Here is a 24,701-nt window from a genome sequence, read left to right on the forward strand (position 1 = left end):
ATTTCCCTTTCTAGCAAATTAGAGGAATGTGTCTGGTGCCGACTCGGAAATCAAAGTGTAGTAATCTTCAAAAGGAAGAGTGCAATTAACGAAATTCTGTGTTTGTTACTTTTATCTGGTAAATGACTCTCAATTTAATCCTCTATAACTAGCACTACATGTATAGTATTCATCTAATTAGAAATGAGGAGCGTTCTGGATCACCAAGACCACCACAAGGTGTCCCTTACACAGCCCAGTTCATTGCCACAGTCTGCCCTGCAATATCTTGCTTGTATGGGACCGCCATGTGTGAGTGAGCCTCGGCAAGGACGCCCTGGAGGTACTGTATATTGTATACTAGATGGTGGCCCGATTCTAACGCATCAGGTATTCTAGAATATGTATGTATGTATATAGCAGCCACATAGTATATAGCACAGGCCACGTAGTATATAGGAGCCATGTAGTATATATTATTATTATTATTATTATTATTATTATTTATTTATATAGCACCATTAATTCCATGGTGCTGTACATGAGAAAGGGGTTACATACAGGGTTATAGATATCATTTACAGTAAACAGGTTTACAGTGACACACTGGTACAGAGGGGAGAGGACCCTGTCCTTGCGGACTTGCATTCTATGGGATAGTGGGGAAGAGACAGAAGGTAGGGGTGAGGCGGCGGCGGCTCTGGCGGTGGTGAGGCAGCGGCTCTGTTATTGTAGGCTTTCCTGAAGAGATGAGTTTTCAGGTTCCGTCTGAAGGATCCGAGGGTGGTGGATAGTCGGACGTGTTGAGGCATGGAATTCCAGAGGATGGGGGATATTCTGGAGAAATCTTGGAGGCGATTGTGTGAGGAACGAATAAGTGTGGAGGAGAGTAGGAGGTCTTGGGATGAACGAAGATTACGTGAGGGAAGATAGTGGGAGATTAGTTCAGAAATATAGCAGACAAATACTACGTGGCCTGTGCTATATACTATGTGGCTGCTATATACATACATATTGTAGAATACCCGATGCGTTAATACAGGCCACGCAATATATAACAGTGGCCACGCAGTATATAACACAGCCTAAATAGTATATAACAGCCCACGCAGTATATAGCAGCCATGCAGTATATAACACAGGCGACGTAGTATATAACACAGGCCATGCAGTATATAACAGTGGCCACGTAATATATAGCACAGGACACGCAGTACATAACACAGCCCACATAGTATCTTAACACTGGCCACGCGGTATATAACGCAGCCCACGCGGTATATAACGCAGCCCACGTAGTATATAGCAGTGTGGGCACATATCCGTGTTAAAAAAAGATAATTAAAACAAAAAGTAGTTATATACTCACCCCCTGAGATCCAGCGAAGCTGTCCATATGCGCGCGACTGCCGCCATCTTCCGTTCCCAGGATGGATTGTTAAATTACCCAGATGACATAGCAGTCTCGCGAGACCGCTAAGTCTTCTGGATAATTTTGCAAAGCATCTCTGGTAACGGAAGATGGCGGCAGGCGCGAGCGCATCGTCGGACTACAGAGGGTAAGTATTGCAGGTTTTTTGTTTTTTTATTATTTGTAACATTAGATATTTTTACTATTGACGCTGCATAGGCAGCATCAATAGTAAAAAGTTGGGGACACACAGGGTTAATAGCAGCGGTAACCTTACCCGCGGCATAGCGCGGTACGTTACCGCTGGCATTAACTGTGTGAGCGGTGAGCCGTGAGTGGAGGGGAGTATGCGGGTGCCGGGCACTGACTGCGGGGAGTATGGAGCGGGCACTGCCTGCAGGGGAGTAGGGAGGGACTAATCGGACAGTGCCTGTCGCTGATTGGTCGCGGCAGCCATGACAGGCAGCTGGCGAGACCAATCAGCGACGCGGGATTTCCGTGACTGAAGTTGCAGACAGAAAGATGGAAGTACCCCTTAGACTATATATATATATATATATATATATATATATATATAATATATATATATATATATATATATATATATATGTGATACTTATTATTTCATACATGTCTGCACTCTGCAAGATCTGGACTAGAAACCTCAGCTTGATGCTTACTTGCAAGACAAATTATTTCTAGGTGTCGAACCTTTAACCCCTTCCTACTGCGGCCAAGTTTTATTTTTTGTTTCCTCCCCCAAGTTATTTCATTTTTTTTTCCCACTGACCCATCAGTATTAGAGCTTGTATTTTGTAGGACAAGTGGTGGTTTGGAACAACACCAATCACTTTATCAGAAAAAGAAAATACTGGAAAACTGGTTAAAATAAAATTGCAAACGTAGTGAAATCTTGCAAGAAAGAAGAAAACCTACTTCTGTCATTGTTTTCTGAGGGGAGGGGATTTGGCATTCATTGTGTGGTAAAAATTATCTGGCATTATGATTCTTCATGTTAGTGCCATTATGCCAATACCAAACATTTTTAGGTTTGTTTTTAGTGATGAAATTCTGAAATTTATTAAAATAAACTGAATTGGATTGTGTGACCATATTCTGAGACCTATAATGTTTAGTGTTGTTCTGGAGTATATGCTCAAACATAAAAGGCAGCACTCTGTAGCGCCATAGCATGCAAACATGAAAATTGAATTGCATTACTGCATTAAAAATATGAAAAATTGAGAAAGTTTAGCGCATAAAATTGGTCAATTCATGTGTACTTGGAAGCCATGTTAAGGCATCTCCCGTTTCCAGGACCTAGAAATGCCTTTCCTCTCATAGAATAAAGTCTTCATCTGTATGGGAACATGAATCCTCTATTAGACTAAGATCTATATCTCTGTCTCTGTGGAAGGGTAGTGGTCCTGCTGTGATTAACACCAGTAGCTAAAAGGCGGAGTGCTCAGTCAGAAGTCTATTAATAATAATAATAATAATAATAATATTATTATACATTTTTATAGCGCCATTTATTCCATGGCGCTTTACATGTGAAAAGGGGTAAATATAGACAAATACAATAAACATGTGCAAAAAAAACAAGGCACTAACAGGTACAGAAGGAGGTATGACCCTGCCCGCGAGGGCTCACAGTCTGCAGGGAATGGGTGAAGATACACTAGGAGAGGGTTGAGGATCACTGGAGGCTTGGAGTTAGAGGTGAGTCTTCAGGTTCTTTTTGAAGTTTCTATGGTAGGTGAGAGTCTGTGTTGGGGCATTGAGTTCCAGAGTATGAGGGAAGCACGGTAGAAGTATTGGATGCAGTTGTGGGAAGAAGAGATAAGAGGGGAGTAGAGAAAGAGATCTTGTGAGGATCGAAGGTTGCGTGTAGGTAAGTACCGGGAGACCATGTCACAGATGTATGGAGGAGACTGGTTGTGGATTACTTTGTATGTCATAGTTAGGGTTTTGAAATGGAGTCTCTGGATGATAGGAAGCCAGTGAAGGGCTTGGTATAGGGGAGAGGCTGGGGAATAGCGGTGAGACAGGTAGATTAGTCGGGCAGCAGAGTGTAGGTTGGATTGGAGTGGTGCCAGAGTTCTAGAAGGGAGGCCAGAGAGTAGGAGGTTGCTGTAGTCAAGGCGGGAGATAAGGTGTGCACTAGTGTTTTTGTGGTTTCGTTGTCGAGGAGTGCGCGGATCCGGGAAATATTTGTGAGCTTGAGACGGCAGGAGGAGGCAAGGGCTTGGATATGTGGCTTGAAAGAGAGGGCAGAGTCTAGGATCACCCCGAGGCACTGAGCATGCGGGACTGGGGACAGTGAGCAGCAATTGACCTTGATTAGTGATGAGCGAATATACTCGTTACTCGAGATTTCCCGAGCACGCTCGGTTGTCCTCCGAGTATTTTTTTTTTTTTTAGTGCTCGGATATTTTCTTTGCCGCAGCTGGATGATTTACAGCTACTAGCCTGCTTGATTACATGTGGGAATTCCCTAGCAACCAGGCAACCCCAACATGTACTTAGCCTGGCTAATAGCTGTAAATCATTCAGCTGAGGCGATGAAAGCTAAATCTCCGAGCACTAAAAAATACTCGGAGGACACCCGAGCATGCTCGGGAAATCTCGAGTAACGTGTATATTCACTCATCACTAGTGCGGAGCCTAGAGTCACCAATTCGTATATGCTCAAAAAGAAAATAAAAAGGCAGCACTCTGTAGCGCCATAGAATGCAAACATGAAATATGAAAATTGAGTTGCCTTACTGCATTAGAAATATAAAAAATTTAGAGTTTAGCGCATAAATTGGCCAATTCATGTGTACCTTGAAATTTGTTCTGGAGCATATGGTGTGTGTACATACATACATACATACATACATACATACATACATACATACATACATACATACATACATACATACATACATACATACATACATACATACTGTAGTTCCGCGATAGCACACTTATGCAGTGAGGAGGCAGTGACCCACAAAGTTCAAACACAAAACTCCTTTAATGTGTTTCTTCACAGCATTAAATGTCCCATTTCACACAAGGTCATCTGATCTCCGTGCATAGTATTAGTGTCCATTTCACCGCACTACATACTACACGGCATCCTTCCGTTTACAGTCACTAAACCACTAAACACACTGGCCATTGACCAGTAGCCGTGGGCGACTGCACTGTCGTGTCAGTGTCTCTTACAGCTTTTACCATTTACAGTCCTTGATATCCTCCTGTTTGCAGTCGTTACACATGCCAGTCCTCCTTCGGGCACAGGATGGTCTACCTCAGGGCAAAAGACAGTCCACCTCTGAGACCAGTTACTGTGAAACCCTTTACTGCAGGGCTTTTAACAAAGAAACCTGTGGCCTTCAGCCACATGGAAAACCCGGGCCTGGAATGAAACGAACTGCATGAGGTATAACCTCATAAAGTGACAGTGGTCAAAATTGTAAAAATTGGCCCGGTCATGAAGTACAAAACTGGCTTTGTCACTAAGGGGTTAAAATAGAAACTTGGCAAGTTTGGTATGGCCGTGATGATACTGACCTGAGGAATCCTCTTACCATATCATTTTTATCACATGATGTATGCAGTAAAAACAATTCCCAGAAAACTATCTCAGAATTACATTTTTCGCCTTTGTTACCACAATTGCAATTTTTTCCCCCATTTTCCAGTACACATTGTGCTAAAATGCATGGTCTACTTCAAAACTACAATTGTCCCGCAGGAAACAAACCTTTGACTATGTGGACCAAAAAGTAAACCCGTTATGGCTCTGGGAAGAAGAGGAAAAAGCGAAAACGGAAATTGTCCTTATGCGGATTGGCTGCCGTGATCCAGGCAGCAAACATCAGTGGTCCGGATCCCTTTGGAGAAGTGCTCCACGTATATAATCCTCGGCTAGTGTGCCTCGATGTCAGTACTGTACTACAGTACAGTACTACAGAACAATTCCCTGTTGAGAGTTAATTGGTTGTTGTCGTTATCTGGCAGACAAGATATGGATCTGCTTGTTTTCAGGAAAATGTTCTCTCTCTCTGCCACATAGTCATCTGGTTAATGTCTTGTATGACTGTGGCTTCAGAAATGCTAATAGTATAAATGCTGGCTCTTCTCATGCTCTGCTGACTCACAAGGATGGAGTGGGTTTAGGAGGCACTTCCACCCCACCCGCAATGTGATCGTGAGGTGTCGGTTGCTTACAATCTAAGGACCTTACTATACCCATCCCCTTCCTCACAAATCAGCTGTTTGCTGCTTCAGTATTTATAGTGGCAATTTGCATTAAAGGGGTACTCCCGGGAGGTAAAAATGAATTTCTATCTAAAATGTTGAAGATTCTTACCTCTCTAGTGATTTTACTACTTGTCACTGTGACCACACATTGTCAGAGATCAGTGGGTACCAGTAGTGTCCTTCTGCTGACAATCCATGCCCCCTCAGGCCCCCACTAAGGTTTATGAGAATCTGTGTGCAGGTGGGATGTACTCTTGCTCTGTACTACCTACCTACCTGCACCTTCACAGCTTGTATATGACCTGTGAAGGAGCTTTGAGTGAGCTGGATAAACGGGATAGGAAAATGACGAGTCATATAAAGTGGGGGAAATAAGTATTTGATACACTTTTTGTCCGATTTTGCAAGTTCTCCCACCTACAAAGAATGGATAGGTCTATAATTCTTATCGTAGGTGCACTTCAACTGAGATGGAATCTAAAAAAATAAATAAATAAAAACATAAAATCACATTGTATATTTAAATAATTAATTAAATAGCATTTTATGGCATGAAATAAGTATTTGATCACCTACCAAGCAGCAAGAATTCTGGCTCTCACAGACCTGGTAGTTTTTATTTAAGAAGCCCTCCTGCTCTGCACTCATTACCTGTATTAATTGCACCTGTTTGAACTCTTTTTCTGTATAAAAGACACCTGTCCACACACTCAACCAATCACACTCCAACCTCTCCACCATGGCCAAGACCAAAAAGCTGTCTAAGGACACCAGGGACAAAATTGTAGATCTGCACAAGGCTGAAATGGGGCTACAGGACAATAGGCAAGCAGCTTGGTGATGAGAAGGCAACATCTGTTGGCACAATTATTAGAAAATGGAAGAAACACAAAATGACTGTCATTCTTCCTCAGTCTGGGGCTCTATGCAAGATCTTGCCTCACGGGGTAAGTGATTCTGAGAGAAGTCAGGAGTCAGCTCAGAACTACTTGGGAGGACCTGGTCAATGACATGAAGAGAGCTGGGAACACAGTCTCAAACATTGCCGTTAGTAACACACTACACTATCAAGGATTAAAATCCTGCAGGGCACGCAAGGTCCCCCTGCTCATGCCAGCACATGTCCACGCCAATTTGAAGTTCACCAATGACCATCTGGATGATCCAGAGGAGGCATGGTAGAAGGTCATGTGGTCAGATGAGACCAAAATAGAACTTTTTGGTATCAACTCCTCTGTTTGGAGGAAGAAGAATGAGTTCCATCCCTACCGTGAAGCATGGTGAGGGAAACCTCATACTTTGCTGGTGCTTTCCTGTAAAGAGGACAGGACGACTGCGCTGTATTAAAGGGAGAATGGATGAGGTCATGTATCACAATATTTTGGCCAACAACTGCCTTCCCTCAGTATGAGCATTGAAGATGGGTCGTAATTGTCTCACAGCATGACAATGACCCAAAACACACAGCCGGGGCAACAAAGGTGTGGCTCTGTAAGAAGCATTTCAAGGTCCTGGAGTGGCTACAATAGAAAATCTTTGGAGGCAGCTGAAACTCAATGTTGCCCAGATACAGCCCTGAAACCTGAAAGATCTGGAGAAGATATGTATGGAGGAGTGGTCTAAAATCCCTGCCGCAGTGTGTGCAAACTTGGTCAAGAACTACAGGAAACGTCTGACCTCTGATTGCAAACAAAGGTTTCTGCACCAAATATTACGTTCTGTTTTTCTATTGTATCAAATACTTATTTCATGCAATAAAATAATGTAAAAATCATACAATGTGATTTTCTGTATTTTAATTTTAGATTCTGTCTCTCACAGTTGAAGTGTACCTACGATAAAAACTACAGACCTCTCTATTCTTTGTAGGTGGGAAAACTTGCAAAATCAACAGTGTATCAAATACTTATTTTCCTCACTGTACAAGCTGTGGAAATGCAGAGAGGCAGCGCAGAAATGCCAAATGAATTTACAAGGGCAGACTGGTTGCTTTAAAAAGTGTCTGCTGTTTGAAATCATGGTCGTCATCTTTTAACATTCGAAACCTCCAGAGAAACACGTGTAGTCATCATTGCTTTGCATCAGAAGGCCTTTACAGGCAAGTATAGTCCTGCTTGTAAGATTGCTCCTAAAGCAACCATTTATCTGACCACCTAGAACTTCAAAGAGTGGTTCATCGGCTGTGAAAAAGGCTTTAGGTTGCAGATGAAAGTCCAGTAAGTGCTAAGACCATCTCCTAAAGAGGATTCAACTATGGCATTGGTTTAATACCAGTGCAGAGCTTGTTCTGGAATTGCAGCAGGCAGTTGTCAATACATCTGCTTGCACAGTGAAGCAAAGGCTTTTGGAGGCTGGTCTGGTGTCAAGAAGGGCAGCAAAGAAGTCACCTCTTCCCAAGAAAAACATCAAGGATAGACTGGCATTCTGCAGGAAATAGTATTTGGACTGCAGAAGACAGGAGTAGAGTTATTTTTTCTTCATGAAGCCCCCTTCAGACTGTTTAGGACATGTGAAAGAATGTTTGTTCGTGGAAGAAAAGTTGAACACTTCCATGAGTCCTGTGTTATACCCACACTAAAGCATCCAGCGAACATTTATGTGTGGTGTTGCTTTACATGCAAAAAAGGGTTCAGACTCCCAATTTTGCCTAAGAAGAATGGTATATTAACCTCCTCAAAGAGCAACTTCTCCCAAGGATCGAGGAGCCATTTGGTGATAAACCATGCTTTTTCAAGCATGAGGGAGCACCATGTCACAAGGTATATGTGATGGTTAATGCCTCAACAAAATGCTGAAATTTTAGGAAACTCTCCAAATCTCAACCACATTAAGAATGTGGTCAATCCTCATAAAGCGGGTGGTCAAGCAAAAACATAAAAATAGTGATTAATGGGCAAGAATGTCAGAATTTAGCACAGAAGCTATTACGCCTCAGTGCGAGTTGCAAAAGCCTTGAAAAATACGGGTAGCACTGTAAACATTCAGTATTTTACATAAACTTGACTACAGTAGTATTGAATACTTCTAATCGTATTTCAGTAGCCATAGAAACATCTGACTTAGAGATCTAAAAACACCAAAGCATCATAATATGATATAAAAGATATAACATATATGTATATGTGTGTGTGTGTGTGTGTGTGTGTATGTATATGTGTATGTATATGTGTATGTATATATATATATATATCTAATATATAAAGCTGAATGTGTGTGTGTGTGTATGTATGTATGTATGTATGTATGTCCGGGATTGGCATCTGAACCGTAGCAGCTACAGCCACAAAATTTTGCACAGTCACACGTCTGGACCCCGAGAGCGTCATAGGCTATGTTGTGAGGTGAAATTTTAACCCCGCGCTTTCCAATTCACCAAACAATTTTGCCCCTATCTACATAATGGGGAAAAAGTGAAAGGAAAAGTGTTGGAGGCGTCGCAGCTACAGGCACAAAATTTTGCACAGTCACACGTCTGGACCCTGAGAGCGTCAAAGCTATATTGTGAGGTGAAATTTTAACCCCGCGCTTTCCAAGTCACCAAACAATTTTGCCCCTATCTACATAATGGGGAAAAAATGAAAGGAAAAGTGTTGGAGGCAAATTAACAGCTGCCAGATGTGAACAAGGGGGACTTAAAGAATGACAGCGATGGCACCAAAGAGTATATACTGTACAGTTGCTAAGGTGGGGCCCCAACATGGGATAATCACACCACCACGGGGATATGAACACACACACAAAATGCGCCACACACTACCACGTGCTCGAACACATATACCACCCTCAGTGCACATTTCACCACACATACACCAACCTCGCCACATAAAAGTAGAAACACAAAAGTCGCCGCTCAAAACTCGCCACGCGCAAAACTCTCCACATGCAAAACTCGCCACACGTGCAAAACTCGCCACACGCAAAACTTGCACACGCAGAAAAATTGCCACACGCAGAAAAATTGCCACATGCACAAAAGTTGCAACACATGCAAAAGTTGCCTCACACAAAACTTGCACATACTCAAAAGGCACCACACATAAAACTCGCCACGCGCAAAACTCGCCATGCGCAAAACTTGCTGCACACAACTTGCTACACTAACCTGTCACATGCAACTCGACACACAAAAAGTTGCTACACGCATGTCGCCACACAAAACTCATCTCACAAAAGTCCCTACATGCATGTCGCCACACGCAACTCAACACACACAACTTGACACACGAAACTCGCCCTAAAACACACACAAGTCTGGTATCCTTCAAAAATAAAAATCTGATTAATAAGCAGACAAACTACAAGAGCAACAAATGTACCATATAGGAATCCGGCAGCTGTCAGTCACATGACCAGTCTATTATGTGTATGTGTGAGCTAATATATACTGCCAGGGGGTGGGCTTACTGTTGGCTGGGGATTTATCAGGCTGCCATTTTAGCTTACAAATACTGAGGTAAAAATACTGACCAAATAACGTGTGAACGAGGGCTAATACAGGAGGAGATGACATACAGCTATATACTATATACAGGAGATGACACACAGGTATATACTATTTACAGGGGAGATGACACACAGGTATATACTATATACAGGAGGAGATGACACACAGATATATACTATATACAGGAGAGATGACACACAGGTATATACTATATAGAGGAGGAGATGACATACAGGTACATACTACATACAGGAGGAGATGACATACAGGTATATACTATATACAGGAGGAGATGACACACAGGTATATACTATATACAGGAGCAGATTACCTACAGGTATATAGTATATACAGGAGGAGATGACACAGGTATATGCTATGTATAGGAGGAGATGACACACAGGTATATACTATATACAGGAGATTACATACAGGTATATCTAATATATAAAGCTGAATGTGTGTATGTATGTATGTGTGTATGTCCGGGATTGGCATCTGTACCGTCGCAGCTACAGCCACAAAATTTTGCACAGTCAGACGTCTGGACCCCGAGAGCGTCATAGGCTATGTTGTGAGGTGAAATTTTAACCCCGCGCGTTCCAATTCACCAAACAATTTTGCTCCTATCTACATAATGGGGAAAAAGTGAAGGGAAAAGTGTTGGAGGAAAATTGACAGCTGCCAGATGTGAACAATGAGGACTTAAAGAATGAGAGCGATGGCGACAAAGAGTATATACCGTACAGTTGCTAAGGTGGGGCCCCGACATGGGATACTCACCACACACGGGGATATGAACACAAACACAAAATGCGCCACACACTACCACGTGCTTGAACACATATACCACCCTCAGCACACATTTCACCACACACACACACCAACCTCGCCACATAAAAGTCGAAACACAAAAGTCACCACTCAAAACTCGCTACATTCAAAACTCGCCATATGCAAAACTAGGCTCACGCAAAACTCGCCACACGTGCAAAACTCACCTCATGGAAAACTCACCTCATGCAAAACTTGCACACACAGAAAAATTGCCACATGTACAAAAGTTGCACCACATGCAAAAGTTGCCTCACACAAAACTTGCACATACTCAAAATGCACCACACATAAAACTCGCCACGCGCAAAACTCGCCATGCACAAATCTTGCTGCACACAACTTGCTACACTAACCTGTCACATGCAACTCAACACACAAAATGTTGCTACACGCATGTCGCCACACAAAACTCATCTCACAAAAGTCGCTACATGCATGTCGCCACACGCAACTCAACACACACAACTTGACACATAAAACTCGCCCTAAAACACACACAAGTCTGGTATTGTCCTTCAAAAATAAAAATCTGATTAATAAGCAAACTACAAGAGCAACAAATGTACCATATAGGAAATACGGCAGCTGTCAGTCACATGACCTGTCTATTATGTGTATGTGTGAGCTAATATATACTGCCAGGGGGGAGGGCTTCCTGTTGGCTGGGGATTTATCAGGCTGCCAATAGCAACCAATCACAGCTCAGCTTCTATTTTGCTACAGTTAATTAACCTGAGCTCTGATTGGTTAATATAGGCAACAAAGACATTCTCAGTATAACAAAGCTAATATATGTTGTGAAATGCTTCTATTTGCTTAGTTTTTGCCTTTTAATAATTACATTTCTATCTATTTGTTTTGTGGTTTTTGTGTGCAGAATAAATTTTTGTTAACACATTCTATTTTGCTAACAGCAGTCATTAACCCGGGCGAAGCCGGGTAGTACAGCTAGTATATATATATATATATGTATGTAATGTCTAAGGGGTACTTCCGTCTTTCTGTCTGCAACTTCCGTCACGGAAATCCCGCGTCGCTGACTGGTCTCGCCAGCTGCCTGTCATGGCTGCTGCGACCAATCAGCGACGGGCACAGTCCGATTAGTCCCTCCCTACTCCCCTGCAGTCAGTGCCCGGCGCCCGCTCCATACTCCCCTCACCGCTCACACAGGGTTAATGCCAGCGGTAACGTACCGCGCTATGCCGCGGGTAACGTTCCGCTGCTATTAACCCTGTGTCCCCAACTTTTTACTATTGTTGCTGCCTATGCAGCGTCAATAGTAAAAACATCAAATGTTAAAAATAATAATAAAAAAAAAAAACCTGCTATACTCACCCTCCGTAGTCCGACGATGCGCTCGCGCCTGCCGCCATCTTCCATTACCAGAGATGCTTTGTGAAATTACCCAGAAGACTTAGCGGTCTTGCGAGACCGCGGAGTCATCTGGGTAATTTCGCAATGCATCCTGGGAACGGAAGATGGCGGCAGCCGCGCGCATAGGGACAGCTTCGCTGGATTCCAGGGGGTGAGTATATAACTATTTTTTGTTTTAATTATCTTTTTTTAACACGGATATGTGCCCACACTGCTATATACTACGTGGGCAGTGTTATATACTACGTGGGCAGTATTATATACCGCGTGGGCAGTGTTATATACCGCGTGGGCTGCTATATACTACGTGGCCAATGTTAGATACTATGTGGGCTGTGTTATGTACTCCGTGGCCTGTGCTATATATTACGTGGCCACTGTTATATACTGTATGACCTGTGTTATATACTACGTCGCCTGTGTTATATACTGCGTGGCCACTGTTATATATTGCGTGGCCTGTATTAACACATCGGGTATTCTACAATATGTATGTATGTATATAGCAGCCACATAGTATATAGCACAGGCCACGTAGTATTTGTCTGCTATATACTACATGGCTCCTATATACTACGTGGCCTGTGCTATATAATATGTGGCTGCTGTATACATACATACATACATACATACATACATACATACATACATACATACATACATACATACATACATACATACATATTCTAGAAAACCCGATGCGTTAGAATCGGGCTACCATCTAGTAGGTATATAAATATTAATAGAAACCACATCTTGCTCTGTAAAAAGCTGAGCTTCGCATTCCTGGTCAGCAAAAAAACAAGTGTATGTAAAAACCAAGCCCAAAAATTATGATGAAAGGGGTGATCAAGTGAGAAGCTGAAAAAATGATTTGTAATTGCCATTTGTGATTTCAGTAATACTATGGTGTCTGGCCGTTTGAGAATCCCAAGATCAGCAGTTGCCCTTAATTGTGGCTCCCAAAAAAGGTAGTGAGCCGTCCTCATCCTATTTTAGTTTGTTTTTAGCTTTTCCTCCCTGCTTCTTACACGGCAAGATTTCCCAGTAATGGCTACAAGAGTTTCTCCACATTCCCCCTCATGCCGAGTTCCCTGGATTTGTTTTTCCTGCCTGGTTTACATTGGAATCCTGCAGTTGGCAGCCGACTGTGTCCTTCAGCTGTTTCCCGTACCCCACCCTGGTGTAATGTTACACAATTGCATGAACTTTACTGTATAAAGTCAATGCGCTGCTGTGGCTCCAAAATGAAAGCTAGAGAATCCTTTATCTAAATACTACCTAGTGGCGTTGATAGAATAGTGACTGTGTAGACATCTCAAGGGGAGATCTTATTGCCACAGTATAGAGTTCTTCAATCACACCTCATTTACAATAATGGGACAGATTTATTAAGTAAACACTCCCATCAAAGGTTTTATCCTCTTAATAAATTGAAATCATCAATCCTCATATCATATAGCACTGTGTACTTACAATTGCTCATTTTGCCTTTCTACCCAGCTAATTTGCATTCTGTGCTCTGTGTAGAAACGGCAAGTCTCTTGCCCCTGCAAAAATCATTCCCCCTTTTCAACGACTGACCCATTTGCTCCCCCATGCCATTGACTTTTTCAGTGACTTATGACTCATTCAGGGAAAATTGACCTCCTATTTCTACATAGAGCTTAACAGGATTCAGCTAGTCAGTTTTTAATAGTCATATACCTAATGAAAAAGAGAAGAATTCGCTGGGTAGAAGGGCAAACTTGACAATTGTAAGTACACAGTGCTATATAATATGATGATTGCAATGTATCAAGAAGATTTAATTTTTGATGGGAGGAGTGCTACTTACATTTTTTTTTTTTCTTTTTCTCCCCTGACAGACTAAACCTACACTATATATAGTGAGACATCTCTTATCCCGGTAAGCCAGGCTCATTTCCACCTAGACCACACCTGGTAATCAGTCACCAGGATTATGCGATATCCCAGCACTGTCACTTTCTGGGCTCATTGCTGTAAGTTCACTATTTTATTGAAATCTTGCCAGGACAGAGGCCAGAGATTTTCCATAGTGCACCTGTCCTCTTCATTGAAGTGAATCTGAAATTGTGTTCAGCGGAGAGCACCGCTAGTATTTTGTTAGTATTTTACATCTGTTTTTATCACCCACTCCTGGTTTTGTCTTACCAACACGGAAGTGTTGATGTGTTTTTATTCTACTTTTCCTCTGATTGTTTCATCCATGTGAAATACTGACCAAATACTGAGCGTGTTCACTTAGTCTATTATGTACAGTCATGGCCAAAAGTTTTGAGACTGACATAAGTTTTGGGTTTCAGAGTTTACTGCTTACATTTTTAGATCTTTTAGTCAGATATTTCTGTGGTTACTGCAGTACAGTTAGTTATCAGCATTACATGAAATTTCACGTGTTTGCATAAACTTGATGTATTTGACAGTAAAGACTTCTGCAATTCGTCCTGGCAGTTTCTGGGTCAAATCCTGATTGACCAATTCTTTCCTAATCCGTGCTTAGGGTTTATTACAATTTCTGTTCTTTTGTTTGTCCACCCGCTCTTTGAGGATTAAACACAGGTTCTCAATTGGATTGTATCTAAAGTTTCAATCATTTGCTTACCCAGGCCACTTGGTTATTACCTTGTGACATGGTCTCCATCATGCTTTCAAAAAGCATTGTTCATCATTAAATTGCTCCTGGGTCGTTGGATTTACTCCTGGATCGCTGGATTTGCTCTCGGTGGATATTTGGATCTCATTCGTTATTCATGGTCGTGTTCTTAGACAAAATTGTGAGTGAACCCCGCACTTGAATGGTCTCAGGACGGACTTACTGTTGGCATGACACAACCGTGGGCTACATCTTTTCCCAGACAATGGAGGGAAAGTGTCTAAATCCTGAAAGACCACGTATGGTAGCTGTTGCATGGTTTTGTTATTTGAAATAGTATGTTAATACAGTTTTCGATGGTGTGGTTTTTTTGGTTTTTTTCCAGATAAAGGTAAGAGTAGATCCAGAAAGACTGTAAGGGGAGGACTCTTATTTCTCCTTCATACTATATTAACATCAATTCCTTCTTTTGCAGACTAAGCGGCCGCACTGCAATACATGGAGTATTGCATACACGCTCCGCTCCCAAGTGCCGGCGCCAGAGCTTGGTTTTAACCTGCGAGACTCGCACTTATTTCTCACAAGTGAAAAGGAGCCCTAAAGGCTGCTTTCACACATTAGGTTTTTGCCGTCAGGCTGAATCCGGTGAATTTTGAAAGAAACAGATCCGGCGAATGATGCCGCCGGATCCTTTTTTTCTCATAGACCTGTATTAGCGCCGGATTGCGCCTGATGGCCTCACGTTTCATCCATCTTTCGCCGGATCCAGCGAAAATAGTTTTTCTGGAAAAAACTTACAAAGTAACGTTTTGGTTTTTTTTGTCTGCGCTGAATAACAGGACAGCGCCGGATCCAGTGCGTCCGGCTTTTTGCTAGAATGGAAGCCTACGGATTCCGTTTTTTTTAACTGCACATGCTCAGTTTTTTTTTTTTTTTTTATTAGGATCCAATTAGCTGGATCAGCTAGTCGGATCCGTCGAAAAAATGGATCCGTCACATCAGTTTTTCACAATCTGCGACGGATCCTTTTTTTTTCGACAATCGCCGGATTGTGCCTGACAGCAAAAACCTGATGTGTGAAAGCAAGCCTTACAGAGACCGACCAGCAGCATTAACTAACCACCGGTAGCTAAATATTTACTGATTGGTGCGCACTCCGCAATGTATGCTAGATTCGTTTAGTGCCATAGTTATTGGCAGTGCAAGTCCTGTTTGCACACGACGATGCCAAGGGCGATGATCTTTTGAGCTGCACAAATAATTTCACCTTATTAATAAGCATTTTGCTCATTCAATGTGATCGATAGCCTGTTTACACTGCAAGGAAATCGTGATATGGTTGACTATGATCTTTCAGTGTAAATGCAGCTTAACTCTTTATAACCAGCAGTGTCCTCTTGGTGCATAGCCCTTTCGAAGCAGCTGAGTCCTCCTCCTTTTTCTGGCCTGCAGCATACACAGGAACGTTGTATTACATCACAGTATTCAGGATGAAGCTTTGGCTTTCTGGCAAGAGATGAGGCAAATCTTCTCTTGCGATGTCTTTTGCTAATTCATTACCCTTTGAGATGCATTGGTGAATGAAGTCACCATGTCAGTATTTCTCTTTTAGTGAATTTGTTATAAGTGAGTGAATTGATTTTCCAGGTATATTTTATTTACTTGCAAATTTATGACAATGTCCTATTTAATTTTTCTCGTGTCTAGAAAAATCTGACAATGTAATTTTTATACCTGTAATTTTTGTTCCTGTGTGTCCATTATTATGACTGGAAATATGATTGCTACATCCAGCTCAAATTTTCCCATTAAGGCCATGTTCACACTTTGCGGTTTTTACCGCGGATCCGCAGCAGTTTCCATTGCGTTTACATTTACATGTAAACCCTATGGAAACCGCAAACCGCTGTGCACATGCTGCGGGAAAAAACGCGCAGAAACGCAGCGGTTTACAACCCGCAGCATGTCACTTCTTTGTGCAGAATCGCTGCGATTCTGCACCCATAGGAATGCATTGATCCGCTTACTTCCCGCATGGGGCTGTGCCCACGTTGCGGGAAGTAAGCGGATAATGTGCAGATGGTACCCGGGGCGGAGGAGAGGAGACTCTCCTCCAGGCCCTGGGAACCATATTTGTGTGTAAAAAAAAGAATTAAAATAAAAAATCATGTTATACTCGCCTCTCAGCACTGCACGCGGCCGGCCGGTCAGTGTTGCTGTGCGAACAGGACCTGCGGTGACGTCGCGGTCACATGACCGTGACGTCACGAAGGTCCTTCTCGCACATCATCTTTAGAACCGGACCGCCGGGTGCAGCGCCGAGGAGATCGGGACGTCAGAGGGTGAGTATATAAACTTTTGCATATGCAGCCATCAATAGTATAGGCGGAAACCTGCAGCGGAAACCGCGGAACAAACCGCGATAAATCTGCAGGGATAACCGCAGCGGTTTCGCCCTGCAGATTTATCAAATCCGCTGCGGGAGAACCCGCAGAGGTCACCCGCAAAGTGTGAACATGGCCTAAAGGCGATAAAGCTTTATCGCACATACATGATTTCTGCTGTTATAGTCTGTATCTCAACATGCATTACCATTCTCCTTCGTTGTAGCTGATGTGATTTATCTGGACTTTGCAAAGACATTTGATAGTGTTCCACATATCGGCCTTATACTGAAGCTCCAGAAGCAAGGACTGGGGGAAACTATATGCAGGTGGTTAGGAATTGGCTAAATGACAGGAAACAAAGTCATCATAAATAATACATTCTCTGACTGAGGAAATAGTCAGCAGTGCGGTACCACAGGGATCTGTGCTAGGACTGATTAATGTGTTAATGACCTTGTGGATGGGATTGGGAGTAAAGTGTCAGTCTTTGCTGACAACACCAAACTATGTAGGATATTAAAATCTGACCTTGACATAAAAATATTACAAAACAATCTGGAAAAGATGTCTGAATGGGCAAACACTTGGCAAATGAGATTGGTAATGTAGATAAATGTAGAGTAATGCACCTAGGATGGAGTAATCCTATTGCTTCATATACATTAAATGGGTGTATGCTCGGAACTACAGAACAGGAGAAGGACTTGGATATTCTGGTTACACGTAAGCTGAGCAGCAGTACTCAATGTCAAGCAGCTGCTGCAAAAGCAAACAAGATTTTATGGTGTAGGAAAAGAGAGAGAAAATCATGTGATCCTAACTTGTTAATGGTTTATAAATCACTGGTGAGGCCACATCTAGAATTTGGGATCCAGTTTTGGGCTTCACATTTTAAAAAGGATATTCAGAAGTTCGAATCCGCTCAAACACTGGCAACTAGATTACTACAAGGGATGGAAGGCCTCTCATATGAGGAGAGGTTGGAAAAGTTGGGCTTGTTTAGCTTAGAAAAAAGATGCCCCAGAGGAGATCTCATTTATATGTATAAATATATGTGTGGCCAGTACAAAGCACTGGCACCTGACTTGTTCCTTCCAAAGACCGTACTGAGGACTAGGGGGCACTCATTACGGGTGGAAGAAAGGTGACTCCGACAGCTAAATAGGAAAGGGTTCTTTACAGTTAGAGCAGTCAGAATGTAGAATGCCCGACCACATGAGGTAGTAATAGGAGACACTATAAGGCCTCTTTCACAATAGCGTCGTGCACTGCACATCGCAATGCGTCGTTTGGTTGAAAAAACGCATCCTGCAAAAGTGCTTGCAGGATTAGTTTTTTCACCATTGTATTGGATTAGCGCCGTGTTGTGGCGGACCGTCGGCTGCAAAAAACGTTACATGTAACGTTTTTTGCTGGCGACCGACCGCCATTTCCGACCGCGCATGCGCGGCTGGACCTCCGCCCCCACCTCCCCGCACCTCACAATGGGGCGGCGGATGCGCTGGAAAAATGCATCCGCTGCCCCCGTTGTGCGGCGCATTCACTGCTAGCGTCGGTACGTCGGCCCGACGCTCTGCGACGGGCCGAGTACGATGCTGGTGTGAAAGAGGCCTAACAGTTTGTAAAAAAGAAAAGGAAAAAAAAAAGCTGGATGACTTTCTCGACACACATATCATTATGGGTTAATGTTAATTTAGGAGCTGCTGTCTTTGTTGGCTTACGTCGTGCCTACAGGGCATGTGTGCATAGGGATCTTTGGGCTGTTGCGTAGTAAGTCAGCCCTTGTGTGTGTTAGGCTTTGTTCTCATCAATGTTTCTTAGGGTACCGTCACACAGTGCAATTTTGATCGCTATGACGGCACGATTCGTGACGTTGCAGCGTCGTATGAGTATCGCTCCAGCGTCGTAGACTGCGGTCACACGTTGCAATCACGGCGCTGGAGCGATGCCGAAGTCCCCGGGTAACCAGGGTAAACATCGGGTTACTAAGCGCAGGGCCGCGCTTAGTAACCCGATGTTTACCGTGGTTACCAGCGTAAAAGTAAAAAAAAAAAAACCGTACATGCTCACCATCTGATGTCCGTCAGGTCCCTTGCCGTCTGCTTCCTGCTCTGACTGAGATCCGGCCGTACAGTGAGAGCAGAGCGCAGCGGTGACGTCACCGCTGTGATCTGCTCTCACTTTCCGGCCGGCAGTCAGTCAGAGCGGGAAGCGGACGGCAAGGGACCTGACGGACATCAGATGGTGAGCATGTACGGTTTGTTTTTTTTTTACTTTTACGCTGGTAACCACGGTAAACATCGGGTTACTAAGCGCGGCCCTGCGCTTAGTTACCCGATGTTTACCCTGGTTACAAGCGAACGCATCGTTGGATCGCTGTCACACACAACGATCCAGCGATGACAGCGGGAGATCCAGCGACGAAAGAAAGTTTCAAACGATGTGCTACGACGTACGATTCTCAGCAGGGTCCCTGATCGCAGTAGCGTGTCAGACACTGCGAGATCGTAACGATATCGCTAGAACGTCACGAATCGTGCCGTCGTAGCGATCAAAATTGCACTGTGTGACAGTACCCTTAGTAAATATTTCTAGGAGGAGATGTGAGCAGAGCATAATTTGCTCAAATACTATTGATTTTAAATTTGTTAAATCGCAACAACATATGCTGCAGCGCTGTACAAATATTGTCACCATTCACATCAGCCAAATAAAGGAAAAAATTGTGATTCCTGTTCCTCTTGTGTGTTTTTTTTTATAGGCGAAATGAGTGAAAGTCGAGCAAAGCGAGTCCGAATAAAAGAAGTGGATGGATGGACACTAAAATTGCTTGTAGATTACGTTTACACTGCGGAAATTAAAGTGACTGAAGAAAATGTTCAGGTGAGGTTGGTGATCACGGCTGGTGTACTTTGTGGCTGTCACTACCGGCAGAAATATATATGGTAATGTGTTATGTCTGAAGAAGAATTATATAGGTTGTGAATACACCAATTGGCTTCTGATTACCGTGGTTGTCTATCAACCGAGTACATTATATACCTCTCATCTCCATTTATTAGATTGTAGATCCATTGCTTGCAGATCCGGACGGGATATTCACTGCATGTCCACTGTGTGTGAACATTATCCTTCAACCTTCTCTTTGGCACCCTTGCTGTGGGCTGACAGTCAGCTGGGCACCATTGCAGAAAACTCTTGTCTGAACTAAGGGTTTCAATCTCTGAATAGATTGTCCACATTCAGTGACAAACAAAAATCAAGCGACTTGGCCAAATAGTCTCAATGAAAAATCTCTGCAGTTTTGTGTATACAGCTCCTATACAGAGCAATGTTTTCTTGGTCATCATTAGAGATGGGCGAACCCTTGGATGTTCGGGTTTGGCAGAACAGTTAAAAAAAAAAAAAAAGGTCTGGGTTTGGATTACCAGAACAGTACTCAAACCCGGACCCCATTCACTTGGGGGTCCCGAACCTCCTGTGCATGACATTGCGGCAAACGCTGCTTCTGATCGGCCGTAAAGTCATTGCCGGCAGTCGGACAACTGTGGTTCCCACACTGTCAAGTGACAGCGTGAGCCCACAGCTGTGATCGGAGGTATAAACTTTACCTCTGGTCACTGGCGTGGGCTGATGGGTCTACTGCTCCCATCAGCCTACGCCTGCTGCCGCTAATAACAGAGAGAGCAGGAGTGGCTGATGGGAGTGTTCATCAGCCTGCAACTGTGCTCTAAATAAAAAATAAATAAATTAAAAAAACAAACAATCATGAAAAATGGCTTGGGTTCACCTGTATTTTTTGAAATCCAGCCAGGCAAAACTGGTGGCTGCAATCCTCATCTGTCGGCTTTATCAACATTGTTTATCAACAATAGAAGGGTCCCCATTCTGTGTGTTTTTTTTGTTTTGTTTTTTTCTTTCTTTTAATAATTTAAAAAAATATGTAAGGCTCCCCCCCATTTTTGACAACCAGCCTTGCTAAAGCAGACAGCTGGGTGCTGGTATTCTCAGGCCAGTAAGGGACCATTGATATTCTCCCACCCCCTTCAACCAGCCTAAAAACTGCAGCCCGCAGCCACACAGAAAAGGTGCATCAATTATATGTGCCATTTCTGGCGCTTTGCAGCTCTTCCCACTTGCCCTGTAGCAGTGGCAAGTGGTGTTCAGATTTGTGGGGTTGATGTCACTTTTGTATAGTTCGGTGACATCAAGCCCACGGATTAGTAATAGAGAAGTGTCTATAAGACACCTATCCATTACTAATTCCGTAGTTATATTGTAAATAAACACACAGCCGGAATAAAGTCCTTTTAATTGAAAGAATGAAAGACTCCTTTTAATGATTCTAAATTAAACCATACTTGTGTCATCACCCACTCTTTTTGAAGCCATCATCTCCTGTAATAAAATAAAAAATAACCATATCCCTCACCTGTTCGTTGTTGTGTCCCACGCCATAATCCATGTCTGGGGATAAATAGTTTTCAACCTGGACGGTGCCAAGATGCGACTGTCCAGGCTCAGAACCACTGGTAGACTGAGCTGCTGTGAGCGCAGGATCAGTGACTAGCGGTGTAGTCATCCAGGTTACCGCCGGTCACTGAGGCTGCGTTTCCAGCCGTGCCCTTGAATTGCGGTGACCTTTGTGAGATCCTTGCTAGGACCGTGAGAAAGTCTCAGGGTGCAGCGCTGAGCTCAGAGAGTTCACTGCAGTTCGCTGTGAGAATTATCTCCCAGCTAACTGCTGTGAACTCACTGCTGCACCTTGAGCCTTTTTTTCACTGTGCTAGCTGGGATCTCACAGATGTTACCGCACTTCAGGGGCCCAGCTGGGAAGGCAGTCTCAGTGACTGGCAGTAACCTTGAAGATGTCACCATTGCTCACTTTAGGCTGGGGGGCAATATCAATTGCCCCTTTCCAGCCTGAGAATATCCGTCCCCAGCTGTCTGCTTTACGAAGGCTGGTTGTCAAAAAAGGAGGGGACCTCACATCGTTTTTATTTTTTTAAATTATTTAAATTAAAAAAAAAAAAAAAGTGTGCCGTCCCCTCTATTCTTTATAACCAACGTTGCTAAGGCTGGCAACTGAGGGCTGTGAGTTTTGCTTGGCTGGTTATCAAAAATACAGGGGGACCCACACCGGTTTTTCTTTTTTTTTTCATTATTTATTTAGAGCACAGGCGCCGGCTGAAGAATACTCCCATCAGCCGCTCCTGCTCTCATTGTTATTAGCGGCAGCAGACGTAGGCTGTTGAGAGCAATAGACCCTTTGGCCCACACCAGTGACCGTAGGTGAACTTTATACCTCTGATCACAGCTGCGGGCTCACGCTGTCATTTGAAAGTGTGGGAACCGCGGCTGTTCGCCCGGCGGTGATAATTTTACCGCTGATCAGAAGCAGTGTTTGCCAAGCTGTCATACACTTGACAAACACCTGGTGTTTGGGGGGCCGAACCTGAACAGTAGCACGGACTTCCTGGTGAAGTCCGTGTTCGGTGTCCGTGCCCTAACAGTAGGTGTTAAGTACGGACCCTGAACTTTACTGTTTGGGTTCGGCGTCTGATCCTGCAGTCATATTGCCATTTATCTGTCCCCTGAATCTTGCAACCTTCAAATGTAAGCTAGCAGGAATAGGGGACAGATGGAGGGGAGTATGACTGCAGGATCAGACTACATGGTTTGTCTGTTACCATGGAAACACGTAGACCTCAAATGATAGATTTCTGCCTTCCATCCATTATGAGATTGGATCAGGGTTTTATTTTGTAGGAGATATTATGACTGCAGCTTTAGAACTTTCCTGATGATACTATGTAGCCATTAAACTCATTTGTTCAATCTCATTAAAAACCTAGCAATCTAGACTTAAGACCATGTGCATAAACACTGCTGCCGTGTGCCCTGTTAGTCGGTAATGCGGTGTATCCACTGCCCTTGTGCTTCTTACATTCACTTTTCTGCGCTGTAAAGTCGCTGTCCTTGAAAATCTCAGCAACATGAAGATTTGTAAATGGGCATAGTACCCAAAATAAATGATAAAAGGTGTGCGACCTGAGCATGTCGGTGAACCCCTGGTTCGTTTCTGCCTCACCCATCCCAATGATTACACAGAAATGCCTCATTCTGTTGCTTTTGGAGCATTTCATCTTCCGCCCAGTCACAAGCGTGCTGGCAGCGCCATGCCTTTGATCCGGCTGTCTGCGCATTCAGCTTCAGCAAGGCCAGGCTGAAAGAAAGTCCTCTACAAAGTGAGAGACCCGTCCTGTGCAATTATTTTTAATGGGCTCAGTTCAGTCTCATGGACGGATCACTGTAATGGAGGGAAGAATATTTGTATGCACTCTGCGTAAGTGTGCTTCCACTTATCATTTTCTTTTCTTTCAGATTTTTTTATATACATTTCTAATTACCATTATGAGCAAATTTTTATTTTATTTTTATTTTTTTTTAAAGCTTTTTTAGCTTGTTTTAAGAAGTCCCATGAGCGTTGTCTTCTCAAGCATGAGCATAGCAAGAAGAAGGTCTAATAGAATGTGTTTGGGTCTGTACATTGCCATGTTGACGCTTGAGCTCATGTTCTTATGCTGCTTAGTTTGACAAGTTCGGCGGAAGTTTCATTGTCTGGACTCCAACCAATCAATGTTAAGGTACCGTCACATTAAGCGACGCTGCAGCGATAACGACAACGATGCCGATCGCTGCAGCGTCGCTGTTTGATCGCTGGAGAGCTGTCACACAGACCGCTCTCCAGCGATCAACGATGCCGAGGTCCCCTGGTAACCAGGGTAAACATCGGGTAACTAAGCGCAGGGCCGCGCTTAGTAACCCGATGTTTACCCTGGTTACCAGCGTAAAATGTAAAAAAAACAAACAGCACATACTTACATTCACGTCCCCCTGCGTCCACTTCCTGACTGACTGAGCGCCGTACAGTGAGAGCAGAGCGGTGACGTCACCGCTGTGCTGCTTTCACTTTCACTTTGCGGCGCTGAGTCAGAGGAGGAAGCAGACTGCAGGGGGACGCAATGTGAGTATGTGCTGTTTGTTTTTTTTACATTTTACGCTGGTAACCAGGGTAAACATCGGGTTACTAAGCGCGGCCCCGCGCTTAGTTACCCGATGTTTACCCTGGTTACCAGTGTAAAATATCGCTGGTATCGTTGCATTTGGTGTCAAACACAACGATACACAGCGATCAAACGACCAAATAAAGTTCTGGACTTTATTCAGCGACCAGCGACATCACAGCAGGATCCTGATCGCTGCTGCGTGTCAAACTAAACGATATCGCTAGCGAGGACGCTGCAACGTCACGGATCGCTAGCGATATCGTTATAAAGTCGTTTAGTGTGACGGTACCTTTAGAAACTGGGAGCAGTAACATATTAAACATGT

At 43.5% G+C, this 24,701-nt stretch overlaps 1 protein-coding gene across 3 annotated transcripts in view; it reads left to right on the forward strand.

Moving 5' to 3' along the window:
• The window catches only part of KLHL2 (kelch like family member 2), a 146,757-nt gene that overhangs the window by 21,554 nt on the left and 100,502 nt on the right, over positions 1-24,701 (forward strand). For all 3 annotated transcript variants that reach the window (XM_077279459.1, XM_077279460.1, XM_077279461.1), the window contains one exon: positions 20,068-20,189. In XM_077279459.1, the coding sequence (XP_077135574.1) occupies positions 20,068-20,189 (122 nt within the window). The remainder of the gene's footprint in view (positions 1-20,067; positions 20,190-24,701) is intronic.

The sequence above is a fragment of the Ranitomeya variabilis genome, chromosome 1 (genome assembly GCF_051348905.1).
Source record: "Ranitomeya variabilis isolate aRanVar5 chromosome 1, aRanVar5.hap1, whole genome shotgun sequence".
Lineage (NCBI taxonomy): Eukaryota > Metazoa > Chordata > Amphibia > Anura > Dendrobatidae > Ranitomeya > Ranitomeya variabilis.